The sequence below is a fragment of the Platalea leucorodia genome (genome assembly GCF_965183815.1).
Source record: "Platalea leucorodia genome assembly, chromosome: 9".
Classification (NCBI taxonomy): domain Eukaryota; kingdom Metazoa; phylum Chordata; class Aves; order Pelecaniformes; family Threskiornithidae; genus Platalea; species Platalea leucorodia.
In genome coordinates, this window is record NC_138831.1 from 35188540 (window position 1) to 35204556 (window position 16017).

At 40.0% G+C, this 16017-nt stretch overlaps 1 protein-coding gene across 1 annotated transcript in view; it reads left to right on the forward strand.

Annotated features, from left to right (window-relative positions):
• Nucleotides 1-16017, forward strand: part of THSD4 (thrombospondin type 1 domain containing 4) — a gene marked incomplete at its 5' end in the record, with an annotated part of 307113 nt that overhangs the window by 277446 nt on the left and 13650 nt on the right. The window contains 5 exons of the mRNA XM_082321424.1: nt 2065-2161; nt 3096-3338; nt 7146-7275; nt 9953-10157; nt 12710-12883. Coding sequence (XP_082177550.1) covers nt 2065-2161; nt 3096-3338; nt 7146-7275; nt 9953-10157; nt 12710-12883 — 849 coding nt within the window. The remainder of the gene's footprint in view (nt 1-2064; nt 2162-3095; nt 3339-7145; nt 7276-9952; nt 10158-12709; nt 12884-16017) is intronic.

Below are 16017 nucleotides of genomic sequence, written 5' to 3' on the forward strand. Positions count from 1 at the left end.
TCTAAAAATGTAGAGAAAAAATCTCTCTCAAGTTACAGCAGGTTATAATTAGCAAGATAAAGAGAGATGCAAGTTTTGTCCAAGTGTGAAGTATACATGGCTACAAAGACTTAGGTCCACTAACTCAAAGCAAAACTCTTGTATAATTCCAGGTGTTTTCCTGCAGGAAAGCTATGACAATATCTTCATAGGGACTTCATCAGTTAAGCTCTTTATAACATGTGCCTGTCAGTTGTTTGAGAAATGTGATGGAAAAACCATGGGAACCACTGGAAGGCTGTTCCTGGAACCGTCTTAAGAACAGGTCCTGGTTCTGGAAGGTGGGGGGTACTCTTCCGCTGAAGTCAGCTTCACAGTGCTCAGTTCTCTCAGGACCAAACACAAAGAGGGTGTATTTTTTGGATAACAAAGTGACATGGGAAGGACCAACCCTTACAAAAAATATTACAGGCAATGCATTATTAGATGGTTCAGAAAGGTGAATGATCTCTGAGGGACAGAGTTTAGAGGAACAGCTATTATGTTTGGCAAGGAAAAAGTGTTTTTGACACAAGGAAAAACAAAGGTCTGAATCCGTAGCTGGTGTTAATTGGTGTGACGAATTTAGTGGAACCTTGAAGCGTAAGTGTGCTCTGCTGTGTCATAAAGCCATTGGCATAGCATGACTTTTTTCATTCCAGCCCATGCTTTGTCAGAACCAAAGAGCTAGTGCAAGCTCCGGTGTTTGTTTGGTTTGGTTTGGTTTTTAAAAGAAAGGTACTTAAAGTGTAATCTGAGGCTTCTACCAGACCAATCCCCACAAAGAGTTCAGGACTTTTAAAGCAGTGGTGTCAGTAGAAGCAGTACTGAAGTAATCAAAGCTAAACTAGTGAAATTAGCATCTGATGGCATCCCTGCCTTTCTAGTGTGAGTATGCTTAGGCTCTCAGCAGCAGCAACAACGTAATACAAGCCAGTTGCGTACGTAGCATGCTGCTAACAGTTCTAAAAAGGTTTCATAAAGTCATATCTTGCTCAGGTCTTATTATGCCTAACTGCTTAAACAGGCACACAAGAAGTGACGCTGACTTTCACGCGTGCTCATGTCAGCTCACATGGGCTTGTGCAGCAGCGTTGGGAAACCACTCGGCTTCGTTTTCACATTTAAAGGAGAAAACCTTACAGTTCCCTCCTGTGTTTCATAACGAACACTTTGATAGAGTTGGTGTGGCTAGCTTGTAAAGCAGTGGGAGTCTGCACTTACGTTACATCTTCAGTCAGTTGAAAATTAGCATGGAAGGATGCAGGAGGGTTGCACAGGCACTCTTCAGCTGCTGTAACAAGTATATGGGCCTTTGTAATCTGTTCACTTGTGGTCTTTATTGAGCAATGCTTATGGTGAGAGCAGCATAATGTTAGTAATTGTAGCTAGTTGATTGCTGAGTCTTCATTGAGTGGTGCAGAGGTAGCTGCATGGCGATGAAAGGAACAGTTTGATTTGTGGGATGGTACACACAGAATAACACGTATGTGCTGTCTGCATGTGCTCCATTCAAGTACAACTGATAAACCTTAAAAAAGGCAGTTGGCTAGATTTGTAGATTGAAGTCTGTGGTATTTATTTTTCTCTGCTTTGTTTCTTCCTTGCTTATGTTTCCTCAGGCATCTGTCAAGCTCCCTCTATCTGAGAATGTTTTGGAGACCTTAGGGCCATCTCTTCTGCTGCTGTGGCCTGGTGTGAGCCTCTGATGCCCACGCTGGCGAGAGGCGAGGCCACGGCTGGTGCAGGCAACAGCCACACCTTGGCCCCGAGCATGTCAGTTTTACATTTTTCAAAGAAGATTTAGAGAAACAGTTTCTCTGCCATCACCAGCTAGCTCAGTTTGCAAACACAGTGACCTGTATTTTCTTATTTTTTCCAGAAACAAATATCTTTTTTTGCATTTTTTAGAGACGGTCATTAACCGTTGTTTCTACCCTGACCAATGATAAATAATGTTACGTAGTTGATCAGTTCAAATATGTATTTAAGTATTAGTAATATAATAAGTGGAAGAACTGAATATATGGCTGTTTTTCTTTTTAGATGATACATCAGCAGCCTAACCCAGGTATACATTATGAGTATATCATTCCAGGAGACAATGTCATTAGTCCTCAGTTGCTTGCTCACAGGAGGCCAGGTAAAATGCCACTATTTCCTATTATTAAACACAGTTTGTTACCCAACAAGCTAATGGAGAAATTCATACCATTAAATTCATAAATAAATTCATAAATACTGCCATTGATATGGGAGAGGCCCAGAATTTCACCCTACGTGTTGAAAGAGAAGTCTGTACAGATTTGGTAACTTCAGTGAATTAATACTGGCAGGGATTATTTATGCTGTAGCAGGAAATCTGGTCACATATTTCTACTTTCAGTAACCATTTTGTTGTTAAAATGTTAACCATGGCTTTGCATGAGCTGGAGTGTTGTAACCATGTCTCAGAAATGAAATAGAACATGATTTTTCTCTTCAGAGTTTGAGATAATTTAAAACAACCCTTCACAGTTTCTCTTTCCTCTCCCAACTGGAGAGGATCAAACACAAAACTGTTGCCTTCCCAAGCCAGAATCTGGACAGCTCGTGCTCCCGACTGAGCTATGGTTCTGTGCTGTGTGTACTGGTATGAAATTCTGAAGGACAGTAGAAAATTTGCAAGCGAGTTTGGTCCTATTTCTAATGTTTGTGACTCGCCTTGACAAATTTCTAAGTGTGTTTGCAGTCTGTAATGAGGAACAGCTGTGCTGTGACATGGGGAGACACAGAACACAGAATATGGTACAAAAAAAAAAAAAAAGATTTGGGAAATTTTGACACTGGGTGCATTAAGTCTACAGTGTGTTTGGAGATTCTTCAGTTTTTAATGTATTTGCTGGCTGAGACGTGGTTATCTTAGTTTAAAACAACACAATCTTTGCAGGACACTATTAGGAGGTCTCTGCATAGCAGATGAAAGCTGCTTTCAAGTTTTATGATGCTCCAGTTGTGATTATTAGTGGATGAAAACACAGACTGATATTTGCAAGTGAGGCTTATGATTTTACTTTTTTGTTATTGTCCATCATCAGGGGAGCCCTTGAATGGTCAGTTAGGAATGCCAGAAAGTACAAATCATGAGGATGAGGATTTGCATAGGGAGACGGATACTCTCACTGGACAGTCAGCTGGAACTTTTCCAGTTATTCAGCCAGGAAGATTTCCTTCTCATCAGCCAGAAAACCAGGTGCCTGCTGTGCAACCACCAAGACAAAACCGAGAGCACAACTGGAAACAGATTGGAAAAACTGAGTGCACTACTACATGTGGGAAAGGTAAGTGCTTCATACACCATGCACAGAAAGTAGATGACCCATGGGAGGGTTTCAGCGTGGGAGAGAAGCATGGAGGGGAGAAGCAGTGTGACTATTCAGCAGCTCTTGTGTGCACAAAGCATTGCTGGACCTGTGTTTTCTGTTATCTTACAAGTAAAAGACATATCAGTGCTATTATGTGTGCTTATATTTAAATCGGTAGAAACAACAAAAATAAAAATATGAAATACAAAGTATGTAAATTAAAAGGGAATATATGGCATTTGCCTCTGAAAGGAAATATCTCAGGATTTTATGGCAAGCTGCTCTCTCTCTCACCCTCGATACACAGCTGCTTTCCTCAACATTCTTTGGCATTCTTTATCCTTCCATTTGGCCTCTCCAGCTTTGTCAGATACACACACCCTCAGTGCTTTTTGTGTCTTTGTCAACAGTTTTCTGATCTTTAGGGGAAGGTTTCACAGGGATTCCATCAGCCATGTCTTTGCTTCATTGGACATTGCTGGAACAGCAATAATGTGACTTCAGAAAACTGAGGTTTTCATAGGGGAGAAGTGGGAAGGAAGAGGGACGGAAAGGGACTGGTAATTAGTGAGCTTTCGGGATGTGATGGATACACTACTTGGAGCTCGCCAGATTAATCTTTGCTGTAAGACATTCACAGTGACCACAGATTCAATATTGCATAGCACAAGCAATTATTTGGAAGAATAAGTTTTTGTGATAGTAAAAGTGAAAGCTTTTGTACTATACATAGCCACCCATCGCCATACCTTAAAAATCACAGAGCTTTGAAATAAAGACGTACCAGTGAGGGATCTCAGCTGACTGTCACCAGTTTGTATACATTGAAAACATTTGCTTCCTAATTAGTTTGAGAGGACATTTTGTGAATTTGGTCCAAGGCCAGATGAGTGTCCATGTTATAGCTACAGATAGAGCTAAAAACAATAACAGCGATATTGATACCAGTCAAAATTGCTTCAAGTAAGTTACCTGTTGGTTGCATGACAAAGGAAATTTATTTCAGTAAACTCAGGATGAGATGTTTGAATTGTTAATTTCAGAATATTTAAAAAATTATTTAGCAGTTACCGTTAAATCTATAGAGGTTCTGAGCTCCAGGAGATAAAAAATGTGGAGCTAATTAACCACAGATCTTAGACAAAGACTGCAAGTCCAAGTAGATAATTAGAAATGGAAAACTGGAGAAAACTCACCTTCAGTCCAGTGGCCTAAGACTTGTAGTGTCAACCATCTTATGAATCAGTGTCACTGACAGCGCAGGCTTTAGTAAACCCACATTTGAGGTATGTAAGCTTTAACTGTTACAACCTAGGCCTTTTCTACACTCTTTTTAGACAGAAATACCAGCAAAGATGCAGCTGAGTTTTCTGTGCAAATTGCTTGGGTCTTCTAGGCAAGATGGGACTTCTTTTTGCCTTTGACTGAGAGGCATGGCAGTTTGTTTTTTTGTAGACATATATTTTGATCTAAGGAAAAGAGAGGTCTATTTTCTGGAGAGGTGAAGTTGTACTGATAACTCGTGCCCTGCTTCCTCCTATCTTGCCAGTAACATGGAGAAAAACCACTATTCTGTAATCTTTCTGATGCTTGGTCTAGAGACACTGTTGTATAGGGCGCATTCCTGAGATAGAGTGATAGCTTTCCTAGATAAACGTGTTTCAGACAAGAGCAGTGTGAGTGTGAGCAATATGAGTTCTGTTGGAAAAGTGCTTGCTTAAACCACCTGAATTTTGGGTTTTGTCTCATTCTATTTCTGGTTGCAGACACTGAGAATTAGGCATTTATGACTCTGTCTTCAGGATGTACACTATATTTCCCCAAATTCTGAAGTATATTGTTAATATCAAGGTCAGTCAGTATAGTTTTACTTGAAAAATACAGCCTTATTCAGAATGATCACGCATCATCCATGCATCTCAAAGGCAAAATGACAAACGTGACATCTGAGAAGGAGAGCATTCCAGCAAAAATAGGAAAACGTTCCAGGAAAAATGGGAGGAAAGAAGTGTAAACTGTGTATCTGCTTGTCTGGTTGAATAACATTCCAGTTGTGCTTATTGCATTCTGTGGAAGAAAGTTAGGTCTAACCTAAGCAAAATGTTTCTCTTTCAGTTCAGAGTTAATTCACCTGTTCGTGGTTTCTTTCTCTGTGTAATTCTGAATATCTGCACTAACAAGTCTTCAATACCAATAAATAATCAGTCATTTGGAGTTACTTGTTGTAGGATAGTCTAAAACAACTAAAATCACCCAATTTTTAAGTCAGTGGGTCTAACTTCAAGTGGTTGAACTGGCAGTTGTGGGTTGTACCTTGACCACTTCTCTTTGGCTGAGCCCTGTTGCTCTTGTAACCAAATGGCTGCTGTTACCATGCAGGTGTCCTATGCCATTGCTGTACCACAGTGAGAGGAGCGGTTGCTGCCACTTTACATGGTATAGACACGGCAGAGAGAATCAGCAGACTTTTGTACTACTTTCTAAAAAGAACTAAAAGGAAATTTTTTCCAAGTCTTTCTTTTGCTGTTTATGTACTTGTAGAGTTGCCTTTCACATTCCTTGCCAGATTCAACTCCAGGCAGGCCTTCGCCTTTCCTAACCGCATGCCTGCACAATCAGACAGCATCTCTGTACTCCTCTGAGATCACCTGCCCGTGCTTACACCTCTTGTACTTCCTTTTTATGTCTAAGTTTAGTTAGGAGCTCCTTGCTTATCCATGCAGGCCTCCTGTCACCTTTGCTTGATTTCCTACTTGTTGAGATAGACCTTTCTTGAGCTTGGAGGAGGTGGTCTTTGAATATCAACCAACTCTCCTGGACCCCTCTTCTCTCTAGGGCTTTATCCCATGGGATTCTTCCAAGCAGATCTCTGAAGAGGTTTGGGTCTGCTCTTCTGAAATTCAGGGTTGTGGTCCTGCTTTTTGCTCCCTCCTCTTAGAATCCTGAACTCTACCATTTCATGGTCACTGCAGCCAAAGCTGACCCTGATTTTCACATCCCTGGCTTTTTCTTCCTTGTTTTCCTGTATCAGGTCGAGCAGAGCACCTTTCCTGGTTGGCTCCTCGATCACCTGTGTCAGGAAACTTGTTAATGTACTCCAACTTTTCACTTGCCAGATACAAGCAGGCATGTTAGCACCTTGCTCTTTGTCATCATTTTGGTAGTCAATTTGCAATAGTAATAGAAGTAGAGTTCTGTCTTTCTGCTCCAGAACGAAAATTATTTAAAGACCGAGCATTAAATATGGAGAGTAGTAATTTTTAGTGAGTCTGTAGTCTACAGTAATGTTTAACCTGTAAGCTTTATCTTATGCATCTTTTAAAAAAAACAGGTAAAGTGATAATATTCTCATGTGTTTACTCACCACGTAACTCTAAAGTAAGGAGGCTCAGTCTTTTTCCAGAAGCACAACAGAATGACTACTAGATTTTTCCTCCTCTCAAGCCTGTGTTGTGGCTGCTTGGCTGCATTTTTTTAAATTGCCTGAATACTTAATGTTTATACTCTCTGCACTATAAAGATCTCATGAAGACCAAGGAGCATGTTTTCTCAACCTTTCCTATAATGCCATGCTGTGCTTTCTATATACTAAGGACTTCCCTTAATACTACAACATAAACAGTATAGCATTCAACTCTCACATTTGGAAATTTTGGATAAAATCTTAGTCTGTTTCCTGTTAATTTATGCTTTTCCTTTCTGAATCAATGTTGGATGCTACTGTTATGGCTTATACTGCCGAGTCTTTTGCAATGCATCACCTAATTTTCCTCTTCATTTCAGGGTCGCAGTACCCAGTTTTCCACTGTGTCAACAGAATCACTCACGAGGAGGTATCCGAGAGTTACTGTGACAGCAGCACCAAACCCATTCCAGAAGAGGAGGCCTGCAACCTCTTCCCATGTCCAGCTTTGTAAGATATTACAATTTAAGTCAAGTGAAATCAGCCAATGTCATTGCAGTTTTCCATGTGAAAGAGGCTATTCTAAGTAGGAAACTAGTTTGAACTTCTATGTACTACGCACTTCTGTCATAAAGTGTAGTGGATATTTTTTCCTTAGTTGTTGGTGGCCTTCTTCCCCTTCACAGGGAGCAATAGCATTTAGAGAAGACAAAAGGGAAATTGGCAACAAGCGCGTGTAGTAGTTTCTCAGAATTTGTGTGATTGTTCAGGCATGCACACTATACATTGTCTCTCTATGGGTACATTTTTTCAGGTGACAGATTTCTGCGTATACCTGTCTAAAGAGGCTCTGTAGGTTGTATCACTCCACATCGGATTAGTGTGCTGTAGTACCCACCTGTTCATTCCATGGTGTCATATTTAAAGATGAGATTAGGCCGATAATGCTCCCAACAGCCCCCTCATAAACATCACCTCTCTTTCCTGGAATTCAGTAGCTCTTCAGCTTGAAGACTGGATTCTGAAGTGGTAGTCCTTGTTTCCAGCACACTGATACAACCAGCTCAGGTGTGATTTCCTTATGAAAAGACACCTGCCAGCAGGAAACTGGGACTTACAATTGGCTGAGCAACTTCTTTTAAATAGTAAAAAAAAAAAAAAAAAAAGTCATAGAATCATAGAATGCTTTGGGATGGAAGGGACCTTTAAAGGCCATCCAGTCCATCCCCCCTGCCATGGGCAGGGACATCTACAACCAGATCAGGTTGCTCAGAGCCCCATCCAGCCTGGCCTTGAACGTTTCCAAGGATGGGGCATCTGCCACCTCTCTGGGCAACCTGTTCCAGTGTTTCACCACCCTCATTTTGAAAAATTCTTCCTTATATCTAGTCTGAATCTACCCTCTTTTAGTTTAAAACCATTACCCCTTGTCTTATCGCTACTGGCCCTGCTAAAAAATCTGTCCCCATCTTTCTTATAAGCCCCCTTTAAGGATTGAAAGGCCGCAATAAGGTCTCCCCGCAGCCTTCTCTTCTCCGGGCTGAACAACCCCAGCTCTTTCAGCCTTTCCTCATAGGAGAGGTGCTCCATTCCTCTGATCAATTTTGTGGCCCTCCTCTGGACCCTTCTCCAACAGGTCCGTGTCCTTCTTGTACGGAGGACCCCAGAGCTGGACGCAGTACTCCAGGTGGGGTCTCACCAGAGCAGAGTAGAGGGGCTGAATCACCTCCCTCGACCTGCTGGCCACGCTGCTTTTGATGCAGCCCAGGATATGGTTGACTTTCCGGGCTGCGAGAGCACATTGCCAGCTCATGTCCAGCTTTTTGTCTATCAGTACCCCCAAGTCCTTCTCGGCAGGGCTGCACTCAATCCCTTCATCCCCCAGCCTGTACTGATACTGGGGGTTGCCCAGACCCAAGTGCAGGACCCTGCACTTGGCCTTGTTGAACCTCATGAGGTTCACACAGGCCCATTTCTCCAGCTTGTCCAGGTCCCTCTGGATGGCATCCTGTCTCTCAGGCGTGTCGACTGCACTGCTCAGCTTGGTGTCATCTGCAAACTTGCTGAGGGTGCACTCGATCCCGCTGTCGATCAATCCAGGTCAATTCATCCAGGGTGTATACCAAGAAGAGAAAAGGGTTAAACCCTGTTCCCATTATAGCAACTTTATTTCAGGTCAGCAGCTGTATTTTCCACCTCTCTTGCGGTTGCATTTTTCAGTTCTCTTCTGAGCAGCAAGTGGCCACTCCTTATCCCATGGAAGTTTCTAATGGTGTAAGTGCTGTTATGGTGTTAGCGATGCCTGACAAGCAATTTCCTAGTGTATATTAGATACTCAGGAACTCCTGAAGCCGTTTACTTGGAGATGTCTTCTCTCACCAAGCATTTTTCTCACCTGTTTCTTTCTAACAACTCATAGGAATTCAGCTTAATTTGTTTACACAGGATAATATCAAGAATGTAAACAAAGATGTGTAAATATTTATTAAAAAGAGTACAGAGATTTTGCTTGCTCTCCACAAGAGTTCTGAAATAAAATGAACAGTTCAGATACTTCCCTTATTTGTGTCTATCTTCATGCTTGAAATGAAAATGGAAAGGGGAAAATGACATGTTTATACAAAAGTGATTAAATACATACAGTGAAATCTTGGAATGAGAAGATCCCTTAAATGATTTTTTTAATCTCTAAAATTAAATGTATTTATTCATTGCTTATAATTTACTACTTCAATTTTACTGATGAATGAATGCCTGGATGCATTTTGTGATTTTTGTGGTATTGTCCTTTTTTAAAGCCTTTGCTGCAGAAAAGCTTTATGCAACACATCTTCAATTTTTGGGAAGTGTCATTAGAGTAATTATATGTATTATAGATAGATTCTTTAAAAAAACAAACAGCTATTAGTGGCTTAATTAATGTTTGTAATATGTCTTGAAACCATGAACTGTGCAATCTGTTTGTATGCTTATTATTATCAACCACTACAGGAAGATTGGTTACAAGTATATAACATTATCTTCATAAAGGATTAAGTTATGCATGCAGAGACTTAAGTGTTATTTTATAAGATTCTGTACCAGCATCAGACTCCTGTCATTCAAGTCCTGTTAAGATTAGTATTAGAGAAGTCTTTACTGAAAAAATATGTCCTCTTTTTTTTTTTTTTTTTTTTTTTTCCTTTAGCTGGGATATAGGAGAGTGGTCTGAGTGCAGCAAAACATGCGGCCTTGGTATGCAGCATCGACAGATCTTATGCCGGCAAATGTATGCCAATCGTACCTTGACAGTTCAGCAATACCGCTGTCATCACCTGGAGAAACCAGAGACAACCAGTACTTGCCAGCTGAAGATCTGCAGTGAATGGCAGATCAGGACAGAGTGGACTTCAGTAAGTATGACTAATTAATGTGGGGCATAAAACCTCAGGAAAGAATATGAATTTTCTTCCAGGTATCACTAATCAAACATGAAAATTGTTTTTGTTTAAAACAGGGAAGTGGAATGTGAAAAGCCTTGGAAATATGTGAATCTTAGATCAAGAAAGCCTTGCTCAATTATGACCATTAAAGTTTATTGTTCATAACCGGAAAGAAGCTGAAAAAGAGCGATTGAACAGTACAAAACACACAGATATGTGTGTACAGAAGTATACAAGCTTTCTGAGCAATGCTTTTTTTTTTTTTAAGTACTATATGAAGTAGAGTTGGGAGAGTCCTGATAGGTTTGCCTGTGGTGGCAAACTTATTCCTCTTTCTCATAGCATGTAGTGTTTAGTTTCAGGAGTTATTTAACTTTATGTATGTATTGAGGATAGAGTAGTAGTTGCTGTTACTGTAGCTGGTTTGAGGCTATGCCAAGGCTTTCAAATAAATGTGGATGGTAGTTTTGAGCTTTAATTTCAATGTTGCTTACAAAAGGTTTGGCCAACCTAACAACCATTCTAGATACTTTCATGGCCATTGTGTGAAAGAGAAAATATCATGGTGCTTTAGGTGTAGTGATACACAAATCGCTTTCAGTTAGCCATGAAACAAAGCAAAAAAATTTTAGAGTTGCTGAATTATGTGGGGGGAAAAATTCCAGCTTAAACCCTGAACCTAAACTTTCCTTTTCATTTCTGCTGAAGTGCTTCCTTGCTCCTAATTGCCCCAGCCTGTGCTGGAACGCCTGTCGCAGCACGCAGTGTGTCGTGCGTGGCCTAGGTGCACTGGCAGGAGCAGCAAGCTTTCCATCCACGCAGTCACAGTAGGCTAAAGAGTCATGCGGCAGACTTCGTGTGGCTTTATAGTGGGTCTTCCCCCACGGTAAAGCCTGTGTGAGTTAACTCCCTTAGTTGCTGCATTTCTGAGGCTGATGGTGGCATTGTTAGCTTCCTAGTCATGAAGTATCCGTGATATGTTGATGTATTCCTGACAAAAAAATTAGAAATACCTAGACAGATGAATGTAAAGATATGTTGGTTGGTTAATTCATTATTCATGAAGAATTAAAATCCATCTGGAATTAAAGGACAGTAAAACTGATATTAAAGGTAAAGTTTTGATTATTTTATTGTGTTAATGATGAGAAAGGGGAGCTGGTTTTGTGTGTTGTTGCATTTTGAAAGGTATTCTGGTGTACGAAGCCTTTAGAGGTTTACTGCATATGGTGAATCAAGCTAAACAAATGCTTTAGAAATTGTAGCTGGTTGAATATAAGTGTAATTCCAATAAAATTCTGTGATTAATTTCCTCTTGGAAGTAAAATTAAAGTTCTTGGCATGAGGAAGATCCGACATAAAGAAAGGAGCAATTGAATTTGCAAACTGGTTTCAGTAGAACATTTGTTTGTGTTTCTGCTTACTGAAGTACAGTTAGATTTTCACTTTGGAGACAGGTCTGTGATCTTAAAAGTAAGCCCATCTTAAGATCTTCATGTGCTTAACATTTTTTCTGACATACAAATGTCAAAAACTTTGATCTAAATCTGATGAGAAAAAATGGCATTGTGGTAATTTCAAGTTTGGAGTCAGCAGACTAGACTCCGAGAGTAACTCTGGACAACTTGCCTCCTTTATGACATAAGGAATGGGATGTTTGTTTTTATTAGTATTTTGGTACTTAATGACCTTTCGCATCTAGTCTGGGTTTTGGCCAGTGTTCTAGAGTGAACAGTTGAAGAAATAGCTGCAGTCTGAAGATGAAGTCTGTGAGGTGTCTTGCTGTAGGGAATATATTTTACATGATGAATAACTTTGACATATATATATATAGTAGACATGATTAAGCGTTCGAAAGTGAGGGAAAAACAATGAGGCTGCCTTTGGAAGCTCTGCTAGGTACCCTTGTATGCAGGTACTGCAGTTTTTAATATTCAAATTCCCAGAGATTTTCCCCTTTAATTCTAGAGTGTTTACAGGACTCATAAAAACATTTCATGCGTACAGAGCAGAAAATTATGTTCCCATCTTGCTTCATGATCTGGATGCTTCACATCATCAGGCAGAGATATCAATAGCTGTCAGTGTTCCCTGAGGCTGAAGAAAAGAGAACAGGAGAAGGCGGCCTTTACTTGTAAGAGGGATTCAGAAGTTGTGTTTCTTTGCATTTCTCTTGTTTCATATGTGCTTATAGGTCAAGATCAAAATTATGCCGAATATGTCAGCCTGCTGTTCAAACACCAGCAGTTCATTTTGATAGGGTGCAGCATGGCCTGTTGAAGATAGGGAGTAATTTTATGTTTTCCAAATGTACCTGCATAGTATGCTGTAGAATACTACAGGCTGAGAATATGATTTAAAACTACTAATGTGTTTTTATTCCTTATTCCTAGCAATCTAGAGTAGTTCTATAGCTTCTGTAGATGTCTTAGCAGCAATGAATGAGCTGTACATTCCCAGCTCCCTGATGAACCACTGCAGTTCTTGCATAGAGTCCTGATGCAACCTTCGTTTTGTTACAGTGTTCAGTGCCTTGTGGAGTGGGGCAGAGGACCCGAGATGTGAAATGTGTCAGCAACCTTGGAGACATTGTTGATGACGAGGAATGTAACATGAAGCTGCGGCCAAATGATATTGAGAACTGCGACATGGGCCCCTGTGCTAAGAGCTGGTTCCTTACAGAGTGGAGTGACAGGGTAAGGCTTCTCATTATCTTTGTACTGACAAATCTTCTAAAACAACTTAAGTGCATCAGAATTAAAAAATAGACATCTGTACAGCCATAAAAGGAGTGATCTTATTTTCCATGTTTATCCTTGATCTGTTAAATAAGCAAGAGCAAACAAAACAATAATGGTCCCAAGGGTGTCTTGAGTTTGTGTTAGATACAAGAATGCATAGAAAGGGCAAGCCTGTGGGTACATGGCCAAACATCTGGATTTAGAATTGGCTCTGTGTCTGAACTTCCCAAAATATTGAGTGTGCTGAGATTTATTATTCTGCCTTGCTTAGCCCTGAGTCTCTCAAGATTCATACTCTAAAAGTTTCCCTACTGTTTTTTTAAGGGATGGAGGTTTGAGGCCTGATGTCTGGGTTTAAGTTCAAGCCACAAAACAATTATCCTATAGCTGTGAAAAGAGGGGAACAACTTCATAAACTCAGGCAAGGTTGATTCAGGCTTTTGGATGTATTTTTTTATTCCAATGAGTCAGATTCTCTGCATGAAAGCAATAAAAACAGTGGTGATTTACCGTGTTTCATGATTGGGCTCAGAGCTGTTGTTCAGTAGGGATATTTATATGCTTTCATTAAAAGGCTCACAAACATGGGCTAAGAAAAGCCTGGTATTTTGGTCCCTCTTGTGGATGCTTGCGTGTCAATTTCACCTGTAGACAAGTTGAGCCTTCAGTCTGTAAAATCCTGATTGCATCTCCCTTTTCTTTGACTGGTTGTTTTGGCAGGCAAATAATATAATTTATCGTTGAAGCTGTAAGATTACATTCATAACTCCACGGATTCCTTATTTAGATCATTTTGTGGTAGTATCTCTGAAAGCTAGGAATGTCTGGATCATAGTTTATGCATTAGTTTGAACACTCGGAAGATTTTCCACGTTTTAGATGCAGAGAAGGAGGAGGAACTTCACAAGTAGGACAGGTACCTGATTTGTCGCATAATTTTAAAAAGGCTGATCAGACTCTTGCTACAATTAAAGGCCTGCAAAATTTTCAGCCTCCGGACAACTCAAATAGATTTTATCAAGGAAAAAAAACCCATACACTAATAAATCTTGTTGTTGTCATTTGAACTTTTTTTCCCAGTTGTTATTCACTCAGTGTACACTCTTGCATAGCACAGACAGAAAGTTACCAGGTAAAGTACAGGTATTGGTGCAAATGGTAATGTTTTTGCTGTAAGGGAAATGGCAGTGCCTTTTTTTTTTTTTTTTTTTCCTTAGCTTGTAGAGCTGTTCTTTGTACAGTGCTATTAAAATGATATTTTACAAGTAAGAAACAAAAATGCATTCTACTCTCAAAGACATCTTTCTTGAAAAAACTGGCCCAGCTACTATCAGCTAGTGCAGTTCCACCACATAAAGCACATACATTCCAATGAAGACTCTAGCATCAATGTTTTCTTCATTACTCTACATTGATATTTTGTCCTCTGCAGAATTAAAAGTAGTTTTTGTAGCTGAAGGTTATGACTGTAGAATGTTACTGTGCTTATTTATATGTATTAAACGAGACATAAAAACGAAGCAGGTAATGTGGAAAATGTTGGAGCTTTTTCTTACCACAAACATTTTAGGGTCAGAGAGTAACGAATGGATTTTGTTAACTTCTCAGCTTATGTAAGGGTACAAATTAATTTCTTCCAAATGCTTGCTACTGTAGTTGGCATTATTCAGTATCAGTTCTGCCAGCAGTAGCTTTGGAGTTTGATTCACAAAGAGAATGGAAGGAACGGCTTATTTCAGGAAGAAATTAGATTTGGGCTAGAATGTACAGAATCTGCTAAGGTTCACGCATCCCTTGTAACTCGGATGTTCCGAGATGTTTAGTGGCAGTGGTTCCAGTGGAAGTCAGTGGAATATAGGAGTAGTCAATAGCTTTGCAAAGTCAGGCCTTTGGCCATTAGGTTTCTTACTGTGCCTTTCAAGGGCTGTATTTTAGGATCAGAAGTCTCTCTCTCTTTGCAGAGGAGTGTGTTTCTATTGAAAGACAAGAGGAGAATTCTGTCATGGAATGGAAATGGGCATTCCCAGGTGTATGGACTTTGCATGTGCAATTTCCCCAAACAATTCTTTAAAAAGTACTTCAAGCCAAGCCACACTTCAGCAATAAGCATAGATCAGCGATGGGCAGCCACAAATGGTTCAGATAAGCAGCCAAAAGTTCAAATGCGTAAAAAAAGCTTGTTCAAACCTCTTGAGTCTGCAAAACTGTGGTGGAAATCTCACAAGAACAGACCTTCTTTGTGAGATTTATTACATGCCTACTTCAAGTCCCAGCTGGAAATACCACAGAACAGTCTTTCCCATTGTATTTTGACATTTCAGCCGTGTCTAGAAATAAGAGGTAAAAGAACTTATCATAACTTTTGAGAACATTGGAACTTTGAAATGGTTGAGTTCAAACTTGGTTACAGCCATAACAGAAGGCCTGGCCTGTACTTTTCTGAACCCATTTTGCAAACACTTCATGTGTACTGTTGCACATGCAGCAAGTAGAGATTTCCAGAGGCCTGTCAGAGATCAGTTAGGCACATACTTTCTCTTTCAGCAAGGGATGTATCAAACGTCCATGTCCAGATTTATGTGATGTGTGGGGCATTACAATGTAGCCTTGGTTAATTAGCGAAACATCAAGAAAAAGCACAGTAACATAAAAATTACAATTGTCTTTTCTGCCAACAGATGTTAAATTTCAGGATTTGATAACTGTGATTATATATTTGTGCAGAATTTGACAAGGGTATTCTTTAACACAGGGAGAGAGAGAGATGAATAGTCACATCTGAGTTTTAAGAAAAGGACAGGATCTAATTTAGGATTGGTGGAAAGATTTTGGGTTTTCTTATTTTACTGAAACCTTGCAAAGTTTTAATTGATGCAAAATCATGCTAATTGCCTTCATTCTCATTAATAGTTTCTGTGGTTCTGAGCTGGAAGATTATATCATTAAATTTCCCTAAATGTAACTTCTGCAATAAAACATATGTGCACTTAAAAACCTGCCGAGTACATACAGAGTTGTGTGTAGGAGTTGTCTCTGCTTCCCGGGGGGGGCTGTATGTAGCTTTACTCCGTAAATAACACTTGGCTGCC